The sequence below is a fragment of the Zea mays genome, chromosome 3 (assembly GCF_902167145.1).
Source record: "Zea mays cultivar B73 chromosome 3, Zm-B73-REFERENCE-NAM-5.0, whole genome shotgun sequence".
Classification (NCBI taxonomy): domain Eukaryota; kingdom Viridiplantae; phylum Streptophyta; class Magnoliopsida; order Poales; family Poaceae; genus Zea; species Zea mays.
Window position 1 is genome coordinate 34,839,319 of NC_050098.1, and position 21,105 is coordinate 34,860,423.

At 41.5% G+C, this 21,105-nt stretch overlaps 4 protein-coding genes across 4 annotated transcripts; 3 read left to right on the top strand and 1 right to left on the bottom strand.

Annotated features, from left to right (window-relative positions):
- The first annotated feature begins 1,132 nt into the window (after window positions 1-1,132).
- Window positions 1,133-2,025, top strand: LOC103649948 (protein ILITYHIA). Its single transcript, XM_020550684.1, has 3 exons — window positions 1,133-1,221; window positions 1,666-1,817; window positions 1,904-2,025. Exons 1-3 carry the CDS (start codon window positions 1,205-1,207, stop codon window positions 1,993-1,995), a joined length of 261 nt encoding a protein of 86 aa, XP_020406273.1. The 5' UTR covers window positions 1,133-1,204; the 3' UTR covers window positions 1,996-2,025.
- A 4-nt stretch (window positions 2,026-2,029) lies between these two features.
- On the top strand, window positions 2,030-5,082 carry LOC109944976 (uncharacterized). Its single transcript, XM_020550746.1, has 5 exons — window positions 2,030-2,303; window positions 3,644-3,993; window positions 4,603-4,763; window positions 4,894-4,960; window positions 5,041-5,082. The coding sequence occupies exons 1-5, from the start codon at window positions 2,030-2,032 to the stop codon at window positions 5,080-5,082; spliced, it is 894 nt and encodes a 297-aa protein (XP_020406335.1).
- A 1,073-nt stretch (window positions 5,083-6,155) lies between these two features.
- On the top strand, window positions 6,156-11,515 carry LOC103649949 (protein TRIGALACTOSYLDIACYLGLYCEROL 4, chloroplastic). Its single transcript, XM_008675640.4, has 5 exons — window positions 6,156-6,604; window positions 7,123-7,357; window positions 7,625-7,979; window positions 9,956-10,293; window positions 10,936-11,515. Exons 1-5 carry the CDS (start codon window positions 6,336-6,338, stop codon window positions 11,131-11,133), a joined length of 1,395 nt encoding a protein of 464 aa, XP_008673862.1. The 5' UTR covers window positions 6,156-6,335; the 3' UTR covers window positions 11,134-11,515.
- A 5,591-nt stretch (window positions 11,516-17,106) lies between these two features.
- On the bottom strand, window positions 17,107-18,112 carry LOC542405 (MFS18 protein). The gene has a single exon (NM_001138443.1). It carries the CDS (start codon window positions 17,949-17,951, stop codon window positions 17,565-17,567), a length of 387 nt encoding a protein of 128 aa, NP_001131915.1. The 5' UTR covers window positions 17,952-18,112; the 3' UTR covers window positions 17,107-17,564.
- Window positions 18,113-21,105: the final 2,993 nt, after the last annotated feature.

The following is a 21,105-nucleotide window of genomic DNA, read 5'->3' on the forward strand; positions in this document are numbered from 1 at the left end:
CAACCTCTCCCTCATCAACCTGCGCGATGTCGCTACTACCCACAATCGGAGATCCCATCTCCCAGCGCTCCCACATGAATCCCAAAAATCGTTCTCCATCTGCCTCCACCAATTACCGTAGCCGAACAGTTGCCGGCGGTGAGTACCGCGACCTCATCTCCCTCTCTTCATCCTCTCTCACATCTCGGCTAGGGTTAGGTCATCTCACCAAGCCACCGTGATGCAGCAGCTCCGTCACAGCAGGGCATGGCAGATGGCGCCACCTCTTACCTCCGCAGTCCGCCAGGCAAAGGAAGGCCCACCAGGTGGCTGCGCGAGTGCCAAGCGTGGATGGGGTGCCAAGCATGGATGGGCGTGGCCAAGAGCTAAGACCCTAACTTTTGGTGAATCTCATGGCCGCGCTCTCCTTCCTCTCCACACTCTGTCTCGGCACCGTCCCGCACTCTCGCTCTCAATGCCACCATCGCCACTGACGAGGCCTCGTCTCCGTCGGCCCCTGTTCTGCCCACCGGCAGTATGACAGATGAACCCCATGTCTCTGGCGGAGGGAATGGCGAGGCAAAGCATAGGTAGGCACTGAACGGACCCGACACAGCCTGATCCAGTTAATTGGCGTTGCGCTCGTTCTCCCTGTTCAGATCTGAGGGTTCAGTTTGGTTGTCTCAGGCAGCAACGGTGTCACGAACGCGACATCAAAGGTGAAATTCTTTTCGCGTTCAACTAATCCCCCTATGTCATTCGATGATAATCCCTTGCTTACTTTGGTAATGGTTTGGCTATTGCACATAGACTATTGTTGCTCTGAATGTTGCACGGTGTCTTCTTCGAAGAATACTGGGTTGATTCGGCTACAACATTTAAATGCAGCTAACCCTTGGTGCTTCTCCAGTAGTCCAGCGCATGTGCTTCAGTTATTTGTACAAGAACTTTTTTGTTGGCTGTTATAATCATGCCAGTTGCAGATTGACCATGCAGAGTAGTGAATAGCGAGGATGGCTGATACTATAATTTTCTCGCCATTTGGCTACTCATAGGCTCTCAATAATCGAGGATATTATTTTCAGGCATCAAATCATGTCTGTCCTATGTAGGGAAAGAAGACCTGGGTAATGCCTTGTTATGCCCATATGAGATTACGAGCACACTGAATTTAAGCTTTCTTCTATCTTTAATCATGTTCTAACTACTAGCATGGAGGAAGAAGATGTACAATTCAAGCAGGTATTGACCCATTCCTTTTTCTCTAAACCTGACTTCAGTCAGCAAGTTGGTTAATTCAGTGCCAAGTTACTAATAAAATCCATTTTTTGCTTTGTGGTGACTATCATCCCTTGTACGTTTGTTCCTTTGGTCTTGCACGTTTTAGTATATACATATGTTTTTGTTTTGCTTTTTTTGTCCCAATTAACAAGAACAGAACCTGTGTTGACTTTCAGTTCTATCTTTTTATAGATAAATATAGATAAAAGTGTCACATCTTATTACCGTAAATGAATTCATTTTTATATTCTTCTACCTTTTTTTAGCTTAGTACAATCAAAGGATATGCAACATAAAGTAGGCCTCAGTTTAAATTTGAGCTTGAATTACCTGTATGATTCGCATGTGGAATAATGGGTCACCAATGCACAAGTTTGCTAGTTGACGTCCTGCCCTGTTCTACAGCATGGACTCCTGCCCAGTTCTACAGCATGGACTCCTTCCAGACCGCCAACAACCCCGTCCGCACCCAGGCATCAGCAAGACAACACAACAATTGGATGGAATCTATGCACTCTTTGCAGTATTGAGGCTTGCTGTTGTTGATACAAAAGCAGGTTTTCCACAATTTCTTTTATCCACGTGCCTTTTTTGTATGCTTGCTAGCACATTTTGCCTTAAATATGGTTTGATGAATATGCAGATGGTGCCATTCTGAAGGAGGAACTGTGGACATTGATTGCTCAAAATGAACCCTCATTAATCTCTTTACAGTTGGTAATTCTGTTGTTCTGAGTTTTCCACTAAGAATACTTTATTATCCCACAAAATGACACTAAGAATACTTTATTATCGGCTAGGATGTTGCGACTTCATCGGCAGCGAGGTTGTTGCCCTCACCGAGAGCATCGGCAAGCCGCTCGCCGATGTGCTCAAGGAGCTCGGGAAGAGGGTTCTAGACTCCCTTGTGAAGACCCGCGTCGAGGATGATGGCTTCACTATCAAGTACATTCCTAGGATTACCCGGACTAGATTTAGCTCTTGTGATTTTGCATTCTACTACATTTTTACTTGTTCTGCTGCATTGACAGCTCCAGAAGAGGGTTCCAGACTCCCTTGTGAAGACCCGCGTTGAGGATGATGGGCTTCACTATCAAGTACATTCCTAGAATTACCCGTACTAGATTTAGCTCTTGTGATTTTGCATTCTACTACATTTTTACTTGTTGTTCTGCTGCATTGACTGAAAGTACTTATACACCTGTCCAATCCTAGAATTACTAGATCATGGTCCTCCCTAGATTCAGCCCATGCCAGCTTGGCCTGATTACTCAGGTATTCGTTTTGTCTTAATGGTGCTACATTGCTGCTGTGTAAGTGTTTGTGTGCACTTGGAACGTATTGATTAGTGCTGACTAATGAGATAAACTAATGTCACTCAAGTTCAGGTTGTAGATGTAACTGTTTTATCTAGATCCAAGTACTTTATCTGGCATTTATGTGGTAGGGAGTGTTTTACAAGCTCATCAGATCATTGTATTGCATTCTACTTTGTTGTCTCACTGCTCCTTCTACAGAAATAAAAATCAGGGCCACCGGTTGTATGGTTTTTGAAGGATGTGACTGGAAACTATTTGTTATCAAAACAAACCGGATGTTAGAAAATTTAACTTGGTATACTACATTGTTTGTCATGCTGCTTTTTATGTACTCAAACTGTGTAATGTTGTCATTCTGTGTAGGGTCATTGCCATCCAAAAGTCCTGAGAGCTTTGGTAGAACAGACATGATTATTTAAGAGTTGTATTTGTGCCCTTTTTACCTCTTCGATGAATTATTCTGTCAGTATTTGATAGTCATGAGCGCCTTGCTATGCTTCAATTATTAACTATCAATTATGTAACAGCCTCGAGTCATGGGCCATAATTGACAAATGCATTCTCTTGGTATGAGTGGCCTTAACCTCTGAAAAATTGCCATCTTGGAGCCTTGGAAGATATATATCAGAACATAAGGATTTTGTAAGCATTTGAAACTATAGTACTTGCTCAGTAATCACTTCTTTAAAGTAAAAGTGTCATTAGATTGAGTAGCTCCATGTGCTATGCAGACAGATACATTTATGGCTCAGCAGTTCTTATTTCAAAGGCAATGGCAGCGAATTCATAAATATGCACAAAAGCTGGGTATCTACATCATGGGTGACATGCCTACATATGTTGGCTACCATAGTGCAGATGTTTGGGCGAACACACATTTGTACATTGAGTTTAATGACCGCGGGTTTGTTAATCAATGGGGACCTATTATCAACACAAAAATGTCTCCTGGTGCATTGCTAGCTGCTAGATATTTTACTTTACCAATTTGTTGTGATTCTGATGTTCACAAGGTCAGGGCTTCATAGTCTATAATAATTGGTTATATGAAATGAAATTTACAGCTGGAGAAGAAAAGACACATGAGATTCTGGGCAAACTTGAAGAACCTACCTCCAGTGCAAATCTAATTTCAACACCAGCTGTTGAGAAGGGTTTTTTCGAGCTTAAAACAAGCTGTACTGACCTTCACAGTGTTGTGGGGGATCTGCTTCCATCCGCAAAGGCAGTTGTAGATGATATATTGGCTGCAAGGATGGAGAAAGGCGTTAGTTTGAAAGCTGAAGAAGTAAGAGGTCAACGAACAACTTGTGGCACTGCAGGCCTATGTGCTCTTAATGATAAAGACAGGGGTCCAAGTATAGGTAAACCTCGCAGCCTTATGAATTGGAACCCAACAGCACAGACCTTTCAGGTGAGCATTCGTTTTTAAATGAGTTATCTTTGCTTTTGAACTTTGTTCACAATGGACATGCTTTCATTGTTAAATTGAACTTGTGACTGTAATAGCTAGCTTTTGTTCCCGTTTTGATTGAAAATGATATCAGTGCATATATTGTGTCAATATTTTGCATTAAACAGTGTGTGTACATTTTATTCATTTCTCTGTTGATTGACTTTTCAGTACAAATTGTTCTCTACGTTGCCAACTTTCTGCTCTTGTCTACATTTCCTTTTTTTGATGGTATGTGTTATGAAATATTTTGAGGATATATGTGTTCTTGGTAAGATATAAGATGCTGTGACCATGACAAGAAATAATCAAATGGTGTCACAAAACCTAATAGTTGTAGGATTTTGTTTCATTTTAGTAAGGTAACTACTGAAATTTGGATTTTGGATCATGAATGCTCTACTACAGCCCCTCCTTGTGTTACACTCAAACGCAAACTCACTGTAGTCTAATTTAAGCTCAATCAAGATATCTCATAACTTTTTAGTTAACCTATAGGATAGCTTAGTATCACAACCGCAAAATGTTAGATTCTGGTCATGTTTATGAAAAGAAAACACTTGTTCGCAGTGGGAGGAGTCAGGTCCTGAGTGTTCAGAATCATCGTTACGTAGACCGCCCTTGCCGATAGTACCGGTTTCTCCTTTGGCACCGCGAGAAAATAAGAATGGACGTAGGAAGGCAAGGAGGTGGTGCTTGTTAGAAGAAACACTAAGAAAGGGTGTTGAACAGTATGTTTTGTCTTGATGTTCTGATTTATTTTATTCTTGTTTGACATCTCAGCTTTCTTATTCTAAAACAATCGCATTTAGTTGATGTTGTTGTATGCTCATGGGTATATTGTGCTTGTTTCATGTGTAGGTATGGTAGGGGCAATTGGAAGGAAATATTAGATAACAATCTTGATGTTTTTATCTGCAGATTACCGGTGGGTATTTGGTTATTACAGTGAAGTTCATGTGGTTTCCAGTCAAGGTACTGACGGGTTGTTTGTTTGATGTATTGTAGGTGGACTTGAAGGATAAGTGGAGGAATATGATTATCCGATAATGTAATGGAGAAATATGTAGGTGTTGAGTTACTAGAACCCCTGACTAGGGTTGGAAACGAGCCGAATCGGCTCGCCCATTGCACGAGCTCAAGAATGATGCTCGGCTTGGCTCTAAGTTGGCTCGCGAGCTGGCGAGCGCTCGTGAGCCGCACCGTAATAAATATATTGCATTATAACATAATTAAAAATATATAAATGTGGAATATACCATCATCATTCAATATTATGAGTAATCTAAATTATGAAATATCATAAATTTATCATTAAAAATTAAGAAACAACCCTATTATCCATAGAATTATTCAATATTATAAGCCGCTCTGAGCTCTAGCTTTTTTCTATCCACACTTTAACGGAGTTCCGCCTCGCCTGGTGCGGCAAGCTCATCCGGTATGCCCGCATCGTCGCCGCGCACTACGTCTGCTCCGTCAAGGGCCTCTACTTTGACCTCTTCATCATTAGGGGTGGAAACCGAGCTTTCAATGCATACTGGAGGTGCACGATGTGATCAACATTATCCATGCATGATAAATGATGACAATGGTGATGGCCATGATATATGGTCAACATTGTATTGATCTTTTTCCGAGTTTTAGGATATCATGTTGTTTGCTGGAATGAAGATATTTCATTGTTCACTTGGTTCTTGTGATAGAGTTAATTACCTTATTTCAGTGCTTTCTTAGTACCTTTTTCTGATATTTGAGTTGTAAATAACACTTCCTCAATTGTGCTATCATTATAACTCAATGACATTATTAAAATCATATATAGAGATCAATATGTTACTAATGGTTGCAATGTAATGATAAAATAACTAGATTAAAATAACAAAATTTATATATAGGTAGGATCACAACGGATTGCGAAACATTTTCTCATAACAGTATAACACACATTTGTACATAAGTTATCATATTATTATACGTTCCCGTTGCAACGCACGGGCACTAATCTAGTGATACTTATGATTCATGATCATGTTTCATTGTAATTTATTATTATTGGTTATTTATTATACATGATTAGATTATTTTGTTAATTAGAATATGGAGCAAATATCCGATAAAATAGTGGTAATGTAATGGGACGCTCTTAACAATTAACATCGCTGAAGCTGGCTGGCTAGGAGAGCCCCCCTAGCCTAGGTCCCTATCCCTATCCGGCTCCTCGCCCACCAATCTGTACACACTCCGACGCCGACGCGAAATCGGAAGGACCACCAAGCTCAAAAAAGCGCCGCCCGGCGCCGATGTTGCTGCGGCGGATGCGATGGATGTCGGAGGGGGACGGCCGGTGGGAGCTGGATGCGGAGACCCCGGTGACGATGGAGGGCACGGCGCGCCCCGTCCCGGGGGACCCCCTGCCGCTGGGGCTCTCACGGGGCTACCGCATCACCCGTCCCAAGCAGCTAGACTTCTTCCACCGGTTCATGGCGTCCCCTCTGGTACCCACCTTCTCCGCCATGCGCGACGGCCTCTCTGTTAACCACGCCCACATTTTCTACATGACAGACAACTGGTATGGTAACGAACCAGACCCATTACATATTTCTACTGCTCCGAGGATGTTGCGGTTGGGAGGCACTCAATGTTTTGCTTGCAATCTTGTAGCGTCAGGCTCCAACGATAATGCAGGATTGGTGTGCATAGTGTGATTGAGATAACACTGGATTTGATACACATACGAATTTGGATTTGTTAATCGTGGATCATTATGTCAACACTAGGATTTTGTGCCTCCCTCGTCAATAAACGTTAGTATTGATGTCTCAGTGGATGGAGTGTGAGTCGATTTCATTAGTAGTTGATTTTAAGTGACCTGAAATGGGCTATCATTTCCGTGTCTTCTTTGTTATGCATACCATTGTCGGCTCAGAGGGAGAGGAGTAGAGTACCGTCCAATTTTTTGTTTCTCCCTGGTTAATTTAATGGACTAAATATCCTGCTCAATATAGATATCTAGTAGAGGTTACACTTATGTTCAATAAGTTTCTCACCAAACTTATGCTAACGAACAATCTGATGTGATCTGTTCAGGTCTTCTACCATCTTGGAGAAAATCAATGTTAAGAAGCTTGTGTCTGTCGTGAAAGAGAAATTAGCAAATCGGCAGGAAGAGGCCTCTTGGACCAAAGATTTAAAGAACCACTTGCATGATGTTATGTCTTTAGGTGTAGGCACGGAGATCTTGATCACACCAGACACCACTTTGCTGCTGGAGTTATTTGATATCAAGAAAGGCAATCGAGGAAAAGCAATATTTCACCACGAGGCAAAAAATCTGGATGCTCTTAACCTATTTGGTATACAGTTAGTTATTTGTGGGTATTCTTGTTGCTTGTGTTATTATTTCTCTACAAATCACATTCCGTTTCAGTAGATTGATTAAAGCATCTAGCTGTTGATAATGGTTTGTGGAAGTTTATCCTGTTTTTTCTTTCTTTTCTCTTTTGGGAATGTTTAGTTTACTTAACTAGTTTCTGTTGTATGTTACTGTTCTAAATGCTTGGATTAAAGGACACCCCTTTACCTATTGCAGCTTCCTCATCATAATATTACATTCCAAGCATCTTGGCCTGGATTATTTGTTGATAAGAAGGGAACATATTGGGATGTGCCATTATCATTATCGGCTGACCTTGCTTCAGTTGGCTCCAGTTCTGGATTGAGTTATCATCTATTATTGCAGCAGAATAGTGGGGAACCAAAATGTTTTGGGGGTGATGAAACAGATGATGTTCCTACTGCTCTGTTACCTGGCCTATGTGCTAAAGTGGCTATTTCCATGAAGAAAAGCATTGATGCTTGGAGGAAAAAAGAAGATAAGCTAAAAAAAGTTCAGCCATATGATGTATTTCTCTCGGATTCACATGTTTCTTTAACTGGTATTGTTGGTAAGTGTCCACTTTACATTTGACGTTGAGACTCCTTTTAACGATAATTCCTTGCATCCACTTGCTTGGAGGTTCTATTGCTGTCTTTCAAACTTTTCTAGAAATTTTTTCATTGACACACCATTCATTTCCTGGACATCCCGAATGTAACCTGATCGTAACTTCCTTCTGTTTCCTGTTGCTCAGCTCACTGTACAAAAAATCGGATACCTAACCCTTGCCTAGGTGGCACCTAGGTACTACTGTACTAGACACCTCACTCAAGCCTAGGTGCTGTTTGGTTCGTCAATAGTAGCAAATGGAAACAAATTAGAGCTGTGGACGTTACCGCAGGACATGCAATTTGAACTAAATTTCATTTCTATTTGCGTTACTATTAAGGAACCAAACAGCACGCTAGTGTCTAATTGTTTCCTAGACTGCCTAGGGATCCAAGTAGCCTGACACTTTGCCACCAAGGTTATTAAAACGATAAAACGTTGAAACGCGCATGGGTTAAGTTTCGAATTTTAAACGTTTAAACTAAGTTTAAACGTAGTTTTAAACAACATAGGAAAAATACCAATATATCATAATTTCAGACAATAACATGAAGTTAAATACCAAAACAGAGAGGTCAGTAGCTTCTTAAAACAGAGACAGAGAGGATGAGAGGAGTCGACTGCTGGGTGTTGGCCACCGGCTGGTAGCAAACAGAGGCGTGGAGAGAGAGGGCAGCGTGGAGGGAGAGGGCAGCGCGAAGGGAGAGGAGTGGTGCGGACGGCTCACAACGCGGAGAATCGGCTGCACATGCCGCGGAAGGAGGGCACACTCGGTGCGGAGGGAGAGGGAGAGGGAGAGGAGTGGCGCGGATGGCTCACAGCGCGGAGAAGCGGCTGCACACGCCGCGAAGGAGGGCACACTCGGTGCGGAGGGAGAGGGAGAGGGCACACAAGGCGCAGTAGACGACAGCAAAAACAGCTTCAGGCGGTGGCGACGATAAAGAGCAGAGCGGTCTGCTACTAGCCATTGGGCTTCAGGGCAGGTGAGTAGGGCAAGCGTATGGAGACTGTGCCAGATTGGACCCAAAAGTAAGGTAGTGTTTGGTTCCAGAGTCTATTTGGATGGAGTGGCTCTGTTCCAGATTCTGAATATAGAATGGCTCCGTTCTATGTTTGGCAGTCAGAATGGAGCCATTCTGTTTTCTGTTTGGTTCTAGAGTGAAATAGAACGGAACGACTCTACCCTGTATTTGGTTGATGAGTGAAAATAGATAATTTCGTAACTATAACACATTCATACAATATATATATTACTTTTAATACTTTTAATATATGACAAGGACACATGGTGCTGCATGCAGAGAATGGTCTACACAAATTAATTTAATTGGCCTCCGAATATATAAGCACGCGAGAGCCTAGGCAGCAGTGACGGGTCGTTCGCCGAGTGAGCGCTCGGGTCTGACTGTTTTTTAGGCGCCCAGGGATCCAGCATCTTGAGAGAATATTCCTATATTAGAGCGGCTCTGTTCTACTTTGATTTGAACTAAACAGTCTCAGTATTAGAATGGAGCGGTTCCATTCTACTATACTCTAGAACCAAACACTACCTAACTAACAAACTGGGCCCAAAAGTAGCTAATGATCTATAACGAATGAAACACTGCGTTTTACAGTTTAGAACGCCAAAAAACGGTTTCAACCTCTAGTTAGCGTTTTGATGTTTAAACGTAGTTTTAATAACACTGTTTTCCACCCAACCAGTGCCTGCCGCCTTTTCAAATTTTTGTTGTGATATTACTAGACTTTGAAAGGCAATAATATCCTCCACTTCATATAGATGCTGGTATACAGTATCATGAATGCCTTGATTTCCCAGTATGCTTTACTTCCTAGTTTTCCACTGGTATAAATGGTTATCAGTTTAGTAGCACTGTATTGGATTTATAGGTAATCAGCAACGTTTCTCATGTTTTCTTCCTTTCCTTTATTCAGGTGGAGTAGCCAGTGGATATTTGGGAGACTGTTCAAGGAGAGTGGCTATACGAGATGAAACACACAAGAGTAATGCTTTTATAATGTTTGACGAGAGGAATAAACGTGCTGCCTTTGCAGACCTCTTTGCTTCTGTTACTTTCACTGCTCAATACGGGAATTTTCAGAGGCTTTTTCTGGATTTGACTAAGGCAAGTGCCCGATTTGATATCACCTCTGGTTCATTGTTCTTATGTGGTGCTTCTCGCCTTGCACAAGATTTCTTCTTCTCTAGAAGACCTGATGTAGAGACATTCTGCGATATTTGTCCTGATGTGACAGTTTCCTTTCAACAACAGGTAATTCATTTTTTTTTCGTTTCATTGTTCTCTGATACCTGTTAACTAGAAATTCTATCCACTGGGTGGGGTGTTGGCTTCTTTCCTATGGGTACTTTAGTAGCTACTGATTACGGCTTCAATCTATTGTGCTCGAAAGTTATGAAAAAAACTGAGATATTTGGGACTAATCACGATAGTTCAGGAAAGTTTCGTATTATATATTAATAATATAAATGACTGCATTGCAGGAGAGCTTAATGTTTTTTGAAGTCTAGGCTATGGTTTAGATATGCAAACACCCAACTCTTTATCTTCTGTACCATAATGTAAACGGTGGCCCAATTATGGTTTATTAGTTACAGTTTGATGCAAACCCTAGTGCAAGATTTCAGCCACTGTTTACTCTTGTTGAGGAACAAATTCCTGTCTCTGAAATGCCAGGGGGTAAATTTGTTGTGATGAATACAGCATTGCCAATGATGATGCTAGTAATAGATGGTATCAGTTTAGAAGATAGGATTTGTTATCTTTCGGCCATTTCTCTCTGATGGCCTGCCATCTATAAATTATAATAAGAGTAGACAAGAATCGTTGATGTGAAAAGTATCATATGAAATTTTTATCCCATCTTAATAAAGCTCTTCCTTGTTCTTGCTGCAGATAGTTGGGCCCTTCAGTTTTCGTGTTGAATCCTCTGTAGCCATTGACCCCAGAAGCCAGGACCATTTTGTTCGAGTGGATGATCCGATCTTCGCAATTGATTGGGCTCTCAAAGTCCTGGGTTCAGCAAAGGCCACAGCGTGGTATTCACCCAAGCATCAGGAGGCCATGATGGAGCTCCGGTTCTACGAAACCTGAAGCTGTTCATCGTGAACGTTGTATAAAATAATGCCTGGACTTCATGATTGCTATGGTCGCTGATTTCACTAGGATCAGATGGTATGAATGGCTGACGCCGTGATGGTCAAATGAATCAACCCCCGTGTAATATCTATTCATATCCTGCTTTACCGGTTTGAGTCATCAGTTTTTTTTGCTTCAGGTGATGTAGCTTGTGCTGTTCTCGGCGTTAACAGAGGAAGTTAATACTGTTTGAGTCTTTAGTGAACTTGCTAGGTGAACCAGTCTGAGTTTCTGATTGCCTTTTGTCAGTGTACAAAAACCATGCCCCCACCATTTTTATTTCTTTAAATATATGAATTTTAGGGTGAGCTTATTAAATAATTAATCCTTTTTTAGACATCCATTTGTTCATCTTTTTGACAAAACTCAAGACAGCTGAATTATGCAACACGAATCCTGAAGATTTACCATTTGTTTGTGATAGTGATAACCCTCGTAGGAGGGTTGCTATGAATCATAAAACCTGAAGCGAATTCGTATTCTCTTTTCTAGGTACTTGCCCTCAAAACCTTGAAATCAGTGTGACTCAATTTCTACATATGTGGTGTTTAGCTGAATTTGGGTGCTCGCGTTGCGGCGTTCAAAAATAGAAATCGTAAAAGCTGAAACCGGAGTAGAGTTCAGGCCCACTCGCAAGTGAGCCCGCGTTCGCTCTGCCCTAATTGGGCCACTCATTCCCCTTGCTTGCTCCAGCTCAGTAAGGACTTGTTTATTTTACTCTCAATCCATACTAATTATGGGTGAAAACAGGTCGGGTATACCCGTCGGGTATCAGATACGGATAGTGCAAATACCCGTTTTTTCGGATACGGATTCGGATATTTTTATATTCGCGACGGATACGGGTAATATCCGGATACTGCAGCTTCGGATACGGAGCGCTTCGTATCGGATACGGAGCGAGCACTACCCGGTAAGTACCCGGATATTTGGGTCGGATACAGATCAGAATTCGGGTACCCGTTTTTTCTTTTTCTGCATAAAATAGTTATAAAATCATAACTTTTACGTATGAAATCGGATAAAGATAAAGTTTATACAAAAATTGTAGAGCTCGAAGAGATCTACAACTTTGTAGTACATCATTTTTTTTGTTTAAACGCATCTTTAGGCCAAACAATCATTGAAATAATGTCCAAATTTATATCAAATTAATATACTTTATCGTTTTTATGTGGGAGGCTTAAGCTTATCTCCATGTGGGGACTTACGGTTATCTTTTTATATACTATTTATTAGTATTGGTAACTTATTTGTAATGTTCGGTCAACGCTACAATATTTTATAGATTTAATTGTATTTTGATGAGTTTCTACGACAAGAATTTAATAATATATAAATAGCCTCAAAAAATCGTGAAATTTTACGGAGGCACAACATATATCGATATATAACCATAAAAAATGTTTAGATTATAAGATCTAGAAGATCCCTGGTTTCTTCCATTCCACTTTCACTTATTTGTATGAGTTGCATGTGAAATCACTGTATGTATCCAAGTTTTAACGTAATCAGTACTTTTACTTTATCATTTTCATATGAGGACTTGAATTATCTTTATATAAAATGTTTATTAGTTTTTGTAACTTATTTGCAATTTTTGAGTGAAACTAGAATATTTTATGAATTTTTAATATTGTGGTGTTGGTTCTATAATGTCCTTGTGATTAGTAACTTTGAACTGCATGATACTAATTTTATTGGTTTCCTTTCCTACATTTGATCTATCATATATATGATTATGTATTGCTTAATTTATGTGGTTGTTAGATGGTTGGGCAATTAATATTTTTTTTGAAAAATCAGGAGAGGAGACCCCTATTGTAAATTTTTTATTATTAATGTTAAATTACAACACATCGTATGTACAATAGATAAATATGCACTGAGAAATTCTAATTATGACTGCCATTGAACAAGTCAGTTCGAGATTGAGGTATCATATCTTCCTCTCGCTCTATGGATGACCAAGAGTAATTCCTTTGCGAATTCATTCTTGCAGTGTTGCACCGTTGGGTCCTTGTTCTCAAATAACCATGCATTTCGGCATTTCCAGATACTCCAAGTCATGAGGATAATTATCTTCATAGAGAAAGGAACATTGAGTTGCTGCTTTAGGTTGGCTGATGCCTCCTCCAGATTAGGAATTCTGGGAGGTGTCATTCCAATGGAATTCCAGCAAGCCTTTGCAAAGTTACATCTAAGAAATAGATGATAAAGTGTTTCTTCCTTTTGCCAAATATAGTTTTCACACGAATACGACTCCAGTGTCATGTTTTTCCTTCTCAGTAAGTTTCTTGTGTTCAGTCTGTTTTAAGCCATAACTAGTAAAAAACTTTATGCTTTGGTTGACATTTGTTTTTCCACAGCGACTTATAAATAGAATGAACTTAAGCATGCCCCATTAGGTGTCTGTAAGTCTTTTTTGTTGAATAAATATCGGATCCCCAAATATATCTCCATCTGTCCTTCAAGTTATTTATGGTAATTTGTTCCCAGGCTTCATTTAGCTCCAAATATTGCTCATAAGCTTGCTCAGAGAGGGGTAGCTGAAAAATTTGAGATAGATGCTCTTGTTGTTTAGCCTCTTCAATAGAAAGTTTTGTGTTGCAAGCAAAAGAAAACAATTCTAGATATTGTTGTGTTGGGATGCCCCTATTCCACATGTCTTCCCAAAAAAGAATGGTTCTACCATTGCCAATGGTTGGGAAAGCCAGACCCTTGAATTTTTGTAGCAGTTTTAGTAGACTTTTCCACCAAAAAGAACCAATTCTTCTATGCCCAGGAAGTCTGCCCGTCGTATAATAATTATTCCAAATGATATTTACCCATGGCAAGTCATGATTGTTGAAGAACTTGTGCAAGTATTTCAGGAGAAGTGCTTCATTTAAGGTCTCCAACCTAATCACCCCGAGTCCTCCACTGTCTTTTAGCCTAGTAATCCTGTTCCATGCAACTAGCGGTGGCTTCCTTGTGTTCATGTCATTCCCTCTCCAAAGGCAATGTTTCCTGAATATGTCTATCTGCTTAATGGTAGTAGTAGGGATTTTAAGCGTGCACATAAAAAAGGTTGGTAAAGATGAGAAAACCGAGTTAACCAACTCCAATCTCCCAGCTTGGGAAAGAAAGTTAGAGGAACATGACAGTCTCTTTTCAATTCTTTGGATTAGGGGTAAAAAGTGTTGAATCGAGGTTTTGAAAGCCCCAGAGGCATTCTAAGATAAGTGAAAGGCATTGACCCTGTCTGACAGTTGAAGGTTCTTGATAGAGTCTCCATTTTCCCAGGGTTAACATTGATCGGGTACATACTTGATTTTCTATAATTTACCCTGAGACCAGTTGAAGTTGCAAAGGAATTAAGAATTGCTTTTAAGAAGAATAATTGCTTTGGACAGGCTTCCGTTATCAATAGAGTGTCATCAGCATATTGAACAATAGGAAAGTCTTGCCCACATCTTTTAGTTAGAGGTAACTGAAGCAAATTCAGCTATCTAGCTTTATTGATAATGCTCTGAAGAAGATCTACCGCCAAGACAAACAACAGAGGTGAGAGAGGATCTCCCTGTCTGACTCCTCGCTTACAATGAAAGGTTTTCCCTAGGACACCATTAAGCAATACCAATGAGGTGCCAGATTGAAGGATACTTCGAGTCCAGTTGAGCCATTTGGGTCCAAATCCTTTATGAGACAGTACTTGGGCAATTAATATCATCGGTACGAACTACCCGACAACTATCCGGTACCTACCCGAGTAGTATCCGTTATCCGTTTCTTACCCGCCCGAATTATTACCCGGTCCTGTCCTGTATCCGTCCTGAACCTTAACTACCCGTATCCGAGAGAAATACATTAGGGTAGGATACGAGATGACCCTATATCCGACCGTATCCGTCCCATTTTCATCCCTAATACTAATAAATAGAACGTGCTCCGCCTGCGTAAAGAAATCGTAATGTGTGATAATAATCCTAACTCGATCAATGAAAATAGTTTGGACTATAGTCTCGGACTATTAAGACTATTTTGTGAGTGAGGTACTTTAGAATTTGTTAAAAAGTAAAAAAAAAAAATAAGACAAACACAAATGAAATAAACGTGAATTAGACTCCATGCGTTAAAAAAAACTGGAACGACAGATATTGGCTTCATGAAGAACATCCATACAGATAAGACTACGTGCTGAATTTTTAAGTCATGAAGAATGACAATCGATTATGCAGTAAGACCCAATTAACACAGGCAATGAAAAATCCAAATTTACGATAACGCAGAAAGATTCAGATGAACTGTAAGATATATAAATCGTGAATCGTATGCTGGTAAATCAAATAATGTTGTAGAACCTTGAAACTTGATAATTTGCTAAGTAATTGGGAAGCTGCATCCAGCATCCTCCCAAGATGGAAGAACCAAAAGAATGCCAGTGTCGTAGCTGCCTAAAACAGTACGAAACCAAGCAAATAGAAACATTTTAACATCCCAGGTAGTTGCCAAAAAAACCATAAAAAGTGTTCATGTTGTCTAGTACTATATGAATAAAAAAAGAACAATAGAACATGTCTTGTTTCGTTCTGCGATTCCAGATCAGTTCTTAAACAAAACACTTCAGGCCTTCATAAGAGAGTGTCTTGGGTTCTTTCCTCCATAACTCATTCACTGGCTGTGTGAGCTAGGATCACTGAAGGCTGGCTCTAGAGATGCGACCAATCTGCTCGTATCTGGTGAGCCTGGCTCATGGTGCTTTGAGGATCGTGCGAGCTTGGATCCAAATCTGCATGCAGGCAACCAAACACAGATCTCGCACGCGCATAGCCTGGCTCACAGCAACCAAACAACAGTTACCCGCATTCCGCGATGCAAACACGCGCAGATGCAGACAACCAAACACACCCTTAGCACATGAAGCTTGTCGAGCAAGTGCCACAACCATTCAGGATACTCCGAGTTTGGTTGAATTTTCGGATCAGAACCCTCCTTGAGGATATCTCCAAACATATTTCGGAAGGACACAGTGAATAAAGATGTGATGAACTGTCTCACCGCTACTTTTTGTTCTCGTAGCAGACTTGTTACAGTGCATCATTAACAAGGCTCATCAACTTAGCCTAGAAAATTAGAAACTAAATTAGAATAAAATAGAGAGACTAAAATTAGTCCCTAGAAACCAAACACCCCCTTAAAGTTGAATAGTGAGAAATTATAGCCCCCAATTCCATCCATTACATTTGCTCCCAAACAAGCTCTTAGGATTGATTTGGTGTACAAGTATGGAGAATCGCCTCTCTATTCGAACTTTCTCATGGATCTCTCCATTTATCTGTCCACCAATCCAGCCCAAAGAAGAGAGAAACCCGTGGATTTGAGAATACAGAGAGGCCGAGCGTTCATTTTGCGTGGAGGGTAGTCACTGACTGATTGCTGAAGATAGATTGGGAACTGAGTAGAAAAAATGGCATTCAGCATTCTGAAAGCATGACGCATTCGAAACGGTTAGAAAATACCATTTTTTTACTGCGTGTTTGATCGATTTATCTCGTCTCCACGGACGACGGTTTGTTTAGATAGGGATCCGAGAGCCCAGAGGACATAAGCAGTAACTACACCACATATAGAGCATTAAATTGCCGCAGCAGTACACTGACATGTCCGTGACTTAAAAGCTTGCTCGTAATTTATTATTATTGACTATTTTTCTTCCCACTTCGTTTGAAATGGTTCTTCATTAGTTTATCCTAAACTGTACTGTCCAGCTGTTTGATGCTTTCGTTCGTGTCTGGGTGTGTAATATATATGCCTTGCATATGTTATCTGCTGCATTTGCTTCCTAACTTGTGTAGTACGTTGGAATGACCTTTTTTTTCAGAGATTCCGAAAGTCACTCAAAACAAAAGTAGTGACAAATTAATGATGCGAACCGAACAAAGTAGTGACAAATTAATAACGTGAACCCTGCTTCAAAAACAAATTAAAGACCCATGCATACAGCTTATACAAACAACAGGTTTACCACACACAAAACATGGATACATCACATGCATGTAGCATTATTCATGCCTCAAGAACATCACCACCGCACCACCGCTAGCTACAACCAGTCACAAACGGCTAAATAAATTAAACACCAAGTCTCCACAAACAGATACTGACCTAATAGTAAAGCAAACACCACCAAATGAAACAGATCCAACTCTCCAATGCAGGCAGGTAATTAAACTAAAAGGCAGTAGAACACAAGCTATATATATATAGCTAGCTAGACGTACGGTACGTGCAAGGCCCAACTACTGCTCGTATGGAGCTAGGGGAAACCACGAACCACGCATGCATGAAGACGACGACGTACTACAGTAACAGTAGCACCACTCTACTACCACGCTTGTTGGCGTTCAGGGCTTGTTGGCGTGCTCGGGGACGGAGCCGGCGGTGGGCGACCCGGGCATGCCGCCGAAGCCGCTGAAGCCCGGGGAGCCGCCGCCGAAGAGGGGCATGCTGCCGCTGCCGGGCAAGCTGAACCCGGGTAGGCTGCTGCCGCTGCCGGGCATGCTGAACCCGGGAATGCTGCTGCCAGGAATGCTGCCGCCGGGGAGGCCGCCGAACGCCGGGGACGCGCCGCCGCCGAGGCGGTCGAAGGGCGGGAAGGTCTGCGGCTGCACCACCGCGTCGTCCTTCTTCTCCGTCGTCGTGGTCTTGATGTTCCTCGCCTCGGCGGTCGACACGGCCAGGGCCAAGGCCAGCAGAGCTGCCGCCACCATCATCTTGGAAGACCTCGCCATCGCGTGCTAGCTCTCGGTCGATCGGCTCTCTTCTTGCTTGCCTGCTTGCGTGCGCGCCCTTCTTGCTTCTCGACGACGATTAAAAGGCTAACCTAGCCTAGTGGTGTGTGTGTGTGTGTGGCCTTGCTCTATCCCTCTTGCTACTGCTGTGGAGTGGTGTGTGATCGTGAGGAGAGAGAGGTGGCGAGGCAGGTGCTTTTATAGCGGGGGAGACGGCTGGGCGGTATTGAAGACGGCGCAGCGAGCTCATCGGCCGGCCGGGACAGTCGGACAGAGGGGCGCGGCCGCGCGGGGTAGCAGCAGCGCGGTAGGTGGCGGGCGTTAAGGAGGAGAGAGGCTGGCTTAAAGGAGAGGCAGGGTACCTGCTGCTGCTCTTTACTGCATGCCATCCTGTGACCGCCATTAAAATTTCCCCAGGTCACTTCACCAGCCACCACCACCACCCTTGCTGGCCTTGCATACGACGCATATGCATATGCATGGCGCCGTGCATGGAGAGACGACGAAGTAAAGGCGGATTTTTTTTTCTTTTTTGTTCTCTCTCTCAGATCTCGACGCGGTTTGATAAATGGTACGGTGACGCCTAGCTGTGGGCTGTGGTTGTGCAGTGCATGCCTTTGAAATTGAAATTCCAGTGGAAGCTTGCATTGCATACATTGGCATTCTGCTAGCTACGGCTGCATGCATGCAATTGCAATGCATGCGTGACACATGCATGGTGGGTGGTACTATAAAGGACATGATTGGAGTGAAGTTTTTTTTGGGGTTTGGCTAATACCATAGTATTTTATGTCATGAAATGTTTAGTTGCATTCCTGGAAAGTATATTTTCAAAACCATGGTTTTGTAGACACCAAAGTATTTTTGGAGTATTGAAAACTCCACTCCAATCCAAAGTATTTTCATGATATGACTAGCTCTTGCTTAATATCATGGTTTACAATGTTCTATCCAAACAATGTTTGTCAAAACCATGTTATTTTTGGAGCTATCAAAACCACGGTATTATCATAACAATTGCAAGTATAGTATTGTAAAGCCATGATTTTGAGAAACATTGCTGCCAAACAAGCAGGACCGGCCCTAGGGGTGGGCAGCCGCCCAGGGCCCCGAAGGTATAGGCCCCCCAAATATGTACTAAATATAAGTATATGATATGTGCTATGGATATTTAGTAATTGGTCTTAGTTGAGACACTATTCGGTAGTCCTTTCGCTAGCTGTAGCTTGTTGAAAATCTGAGAAACGAATCGATGAGTCTATTGCAGTCACAGAGCAAACAAATCGTCGCAGACTCCTAACGCGATGTGGCGAGGCGCTGAGTGTGTGTTCATTAGGTGATTGTAGCCATAGTGTATGTTGTACTAGTTCTTATATTATATGTGTATATTTTTTCAATCTCACGAACTAATGGTTGATTATTAATATATTCTATATAGGATTTTAAAGCGGAATTTTATCTATTTTACTTTGGCACCAAGCGAGCAAAAGACCAAGATAAGAGATTTTTAAATGGAGTATTATCTGCTACATATTTTTTTTTAAATATAATAGATATGGATTTTTATCCTAATCTCTCTATTGCATATTGAATCTCAGTGACTTTTCCATTTAAAAAAACTTTTAAAAACTAAATTTATTGAAAAATCATTTGTGATCAATGATCATGTTTTTTAAAAAACTTTGTATATAAATATATATTACATACATACATATATATAGAGAGGATGATGAGAGGGCCCTCTAAATTAGCTTTCGCTCAAGGGCCCTAAAATGTCAGGATCAACCCTGCAAACAAGCCCTAAGTTTTTTTTGTCTCACTTGTCACAGTTTGTCACGCTCACATCCAAATTTCACCGAGTTAGATATGTGTTTAGTTTATAGCCACAATTATAGTAAGATTTTTCTTCTACTTAGTCGTCAATGACTTGCCATTATTGGAGAGTATTGCATTTCTGTTAGCCTAGAATGGTAATGCTGCTATTCGCCATGACAGTTAAGCGTGTAAGTACTACGGGCGGCGCCGGTGGATCAGTCCGAGCCGTTTTTACTCTGGCGCTTCGTGCCAGATACGTACACTGTCATCAGTTTGTCATTGTGTTTTACTGTTGAAGTGGGGTCTAATTAATAACTAGCTAGGCTGTGGCTGTGGCGCGTCTTTGGAGCAGCATCAGAGGTTCTTATTTGCTTGCGTGGCGTGCCTGTTTTCTTTTCTTTTTTTTCCTTAAAAGGAAAGTAGATTAACTAATGCTTCTGTTCTGCGTAATTCACGACGACCATGAGCGAGGGAACATAGGATAAGCAAGTGATCGGCGGCAGCACTGTTGATGCATGCAAGATGGATCGGCCGGTGCGCTCTCATGAGCATTAAACACAAGTATGGTTTGTTGTAGGGATGGTAGTCGTTGGCGACGACATAATGCTATGGGCACGGGCAACATGCTCTAGGAGGAATAAGGCCACTGTTTCAAATTTCTAGAGTTGATAGTTAGTCAGTTAAAAAATTGTTACCTGGTTTTAGCTAGGTTGAAGCAGCTAACACCTACTAATACTCTCTCTGTCCATTTTTCTTCGGTGTATACCTTCTCGGCACAGTGACTAAGAAAGAGTTATGTGTGGAGAAATTATAGATGTCGATCTGGCCCGAGCACGCTCAGGCACGACACGAACAGGCTCGTGCCTGGCACGACACGATATTTACCCAGGTCGTGCCGGACCGGGTCACGTGCCAGGACGTGTGTCCGAGCACGGCTCGGACAGGTCCAAATCGTGTCGGGTTGGCCTGACAGCCTGTTGGGCCACTACAGGTCGTGCCCCCACTGGCCCAGCATGCCCTAAAACCCAGAAATCACAAAAAATACTAAAATTCACAGAAAATTCACAGAATTCGCATTGATTCCCTAGATTTCAAATAAACAGATTTAACATTAGTCATTCACAAAAGCACAACTGTAACACCTCAAAACCATCAACTAAAAATAATATATTTAGAATATTAGTAGCAATAATAGTAAAGAATTTTTTTCTTCAAGTGTTTGATTGTATTTGCCTTTAGAATAATTTTTGTTTGCTCATATTTGATTTATGGTTGTTTTATAGAATTTCTTTTATATTGGAAAAACGAATTAATTAATATAGAAACATGGGTCCAAAAA

Bases quoted from the DNA above. Each gene is read 5' to 3' on its own strand.
- LOC542405 (NM_001138443.1), bottom strand. From the start codon at position 17,951: ATGGCGAGGTCTTCCAAGATGATGGTGGCGGCAGCTCTGCTGGCCTTG.
- LOC103649948 (XM_020550684.1), top strand. The intron at 1,818-1,903 runs GTTTTCCACAAT...ATGAATATGCAG, and splicing joins TGTTGTTGATACAAAAGCAG to ATGGTGCCATTCTGAAGGAG.
- LOC103649949 (XM_008675640.4), top strand. From the start codon at position 6,336: ATGTTGCTGCGGCGGATGCGATGGATGTCGGAGGGGGACGGCCGGTGG. The intron at 7,358-7,624 runs GCAAAAAATCTG...TACCTATTGCAG, and splicing joins AAGCAATATTTCACCACGAG to CTTCCTCATCATAATATTAC. The intron at 10,294-10,935 runs GTAATTCATTTT...TTCTTGCTGCAG, and splicing joins CAGTTTCCTTTCAACAACAG to ATAGTTGGGCCCTTCAGTTT.
- LOC109944976 (XM_020550746.1), top strand. From the start codon at position 2,030: ATGACACTAAGAATACTTTATTATCGGCTAGGATGTTGCGACTTCATC. The intron at 2,304-3,643 runs GTTCCAGACTCC...TGAAATTTACAG, and splicing joins ATTGACAGCTCCAGAAGAGG to CTGGAGAAGAAAAGACACAT. The intron at 4,764-4,893 runs GTATGTTTTGTC...TTTCATGTGTAG, and splicing joins CTAAGAAAGGGTGTTGAACA to GTATGGTAGGGGCAATTGGA.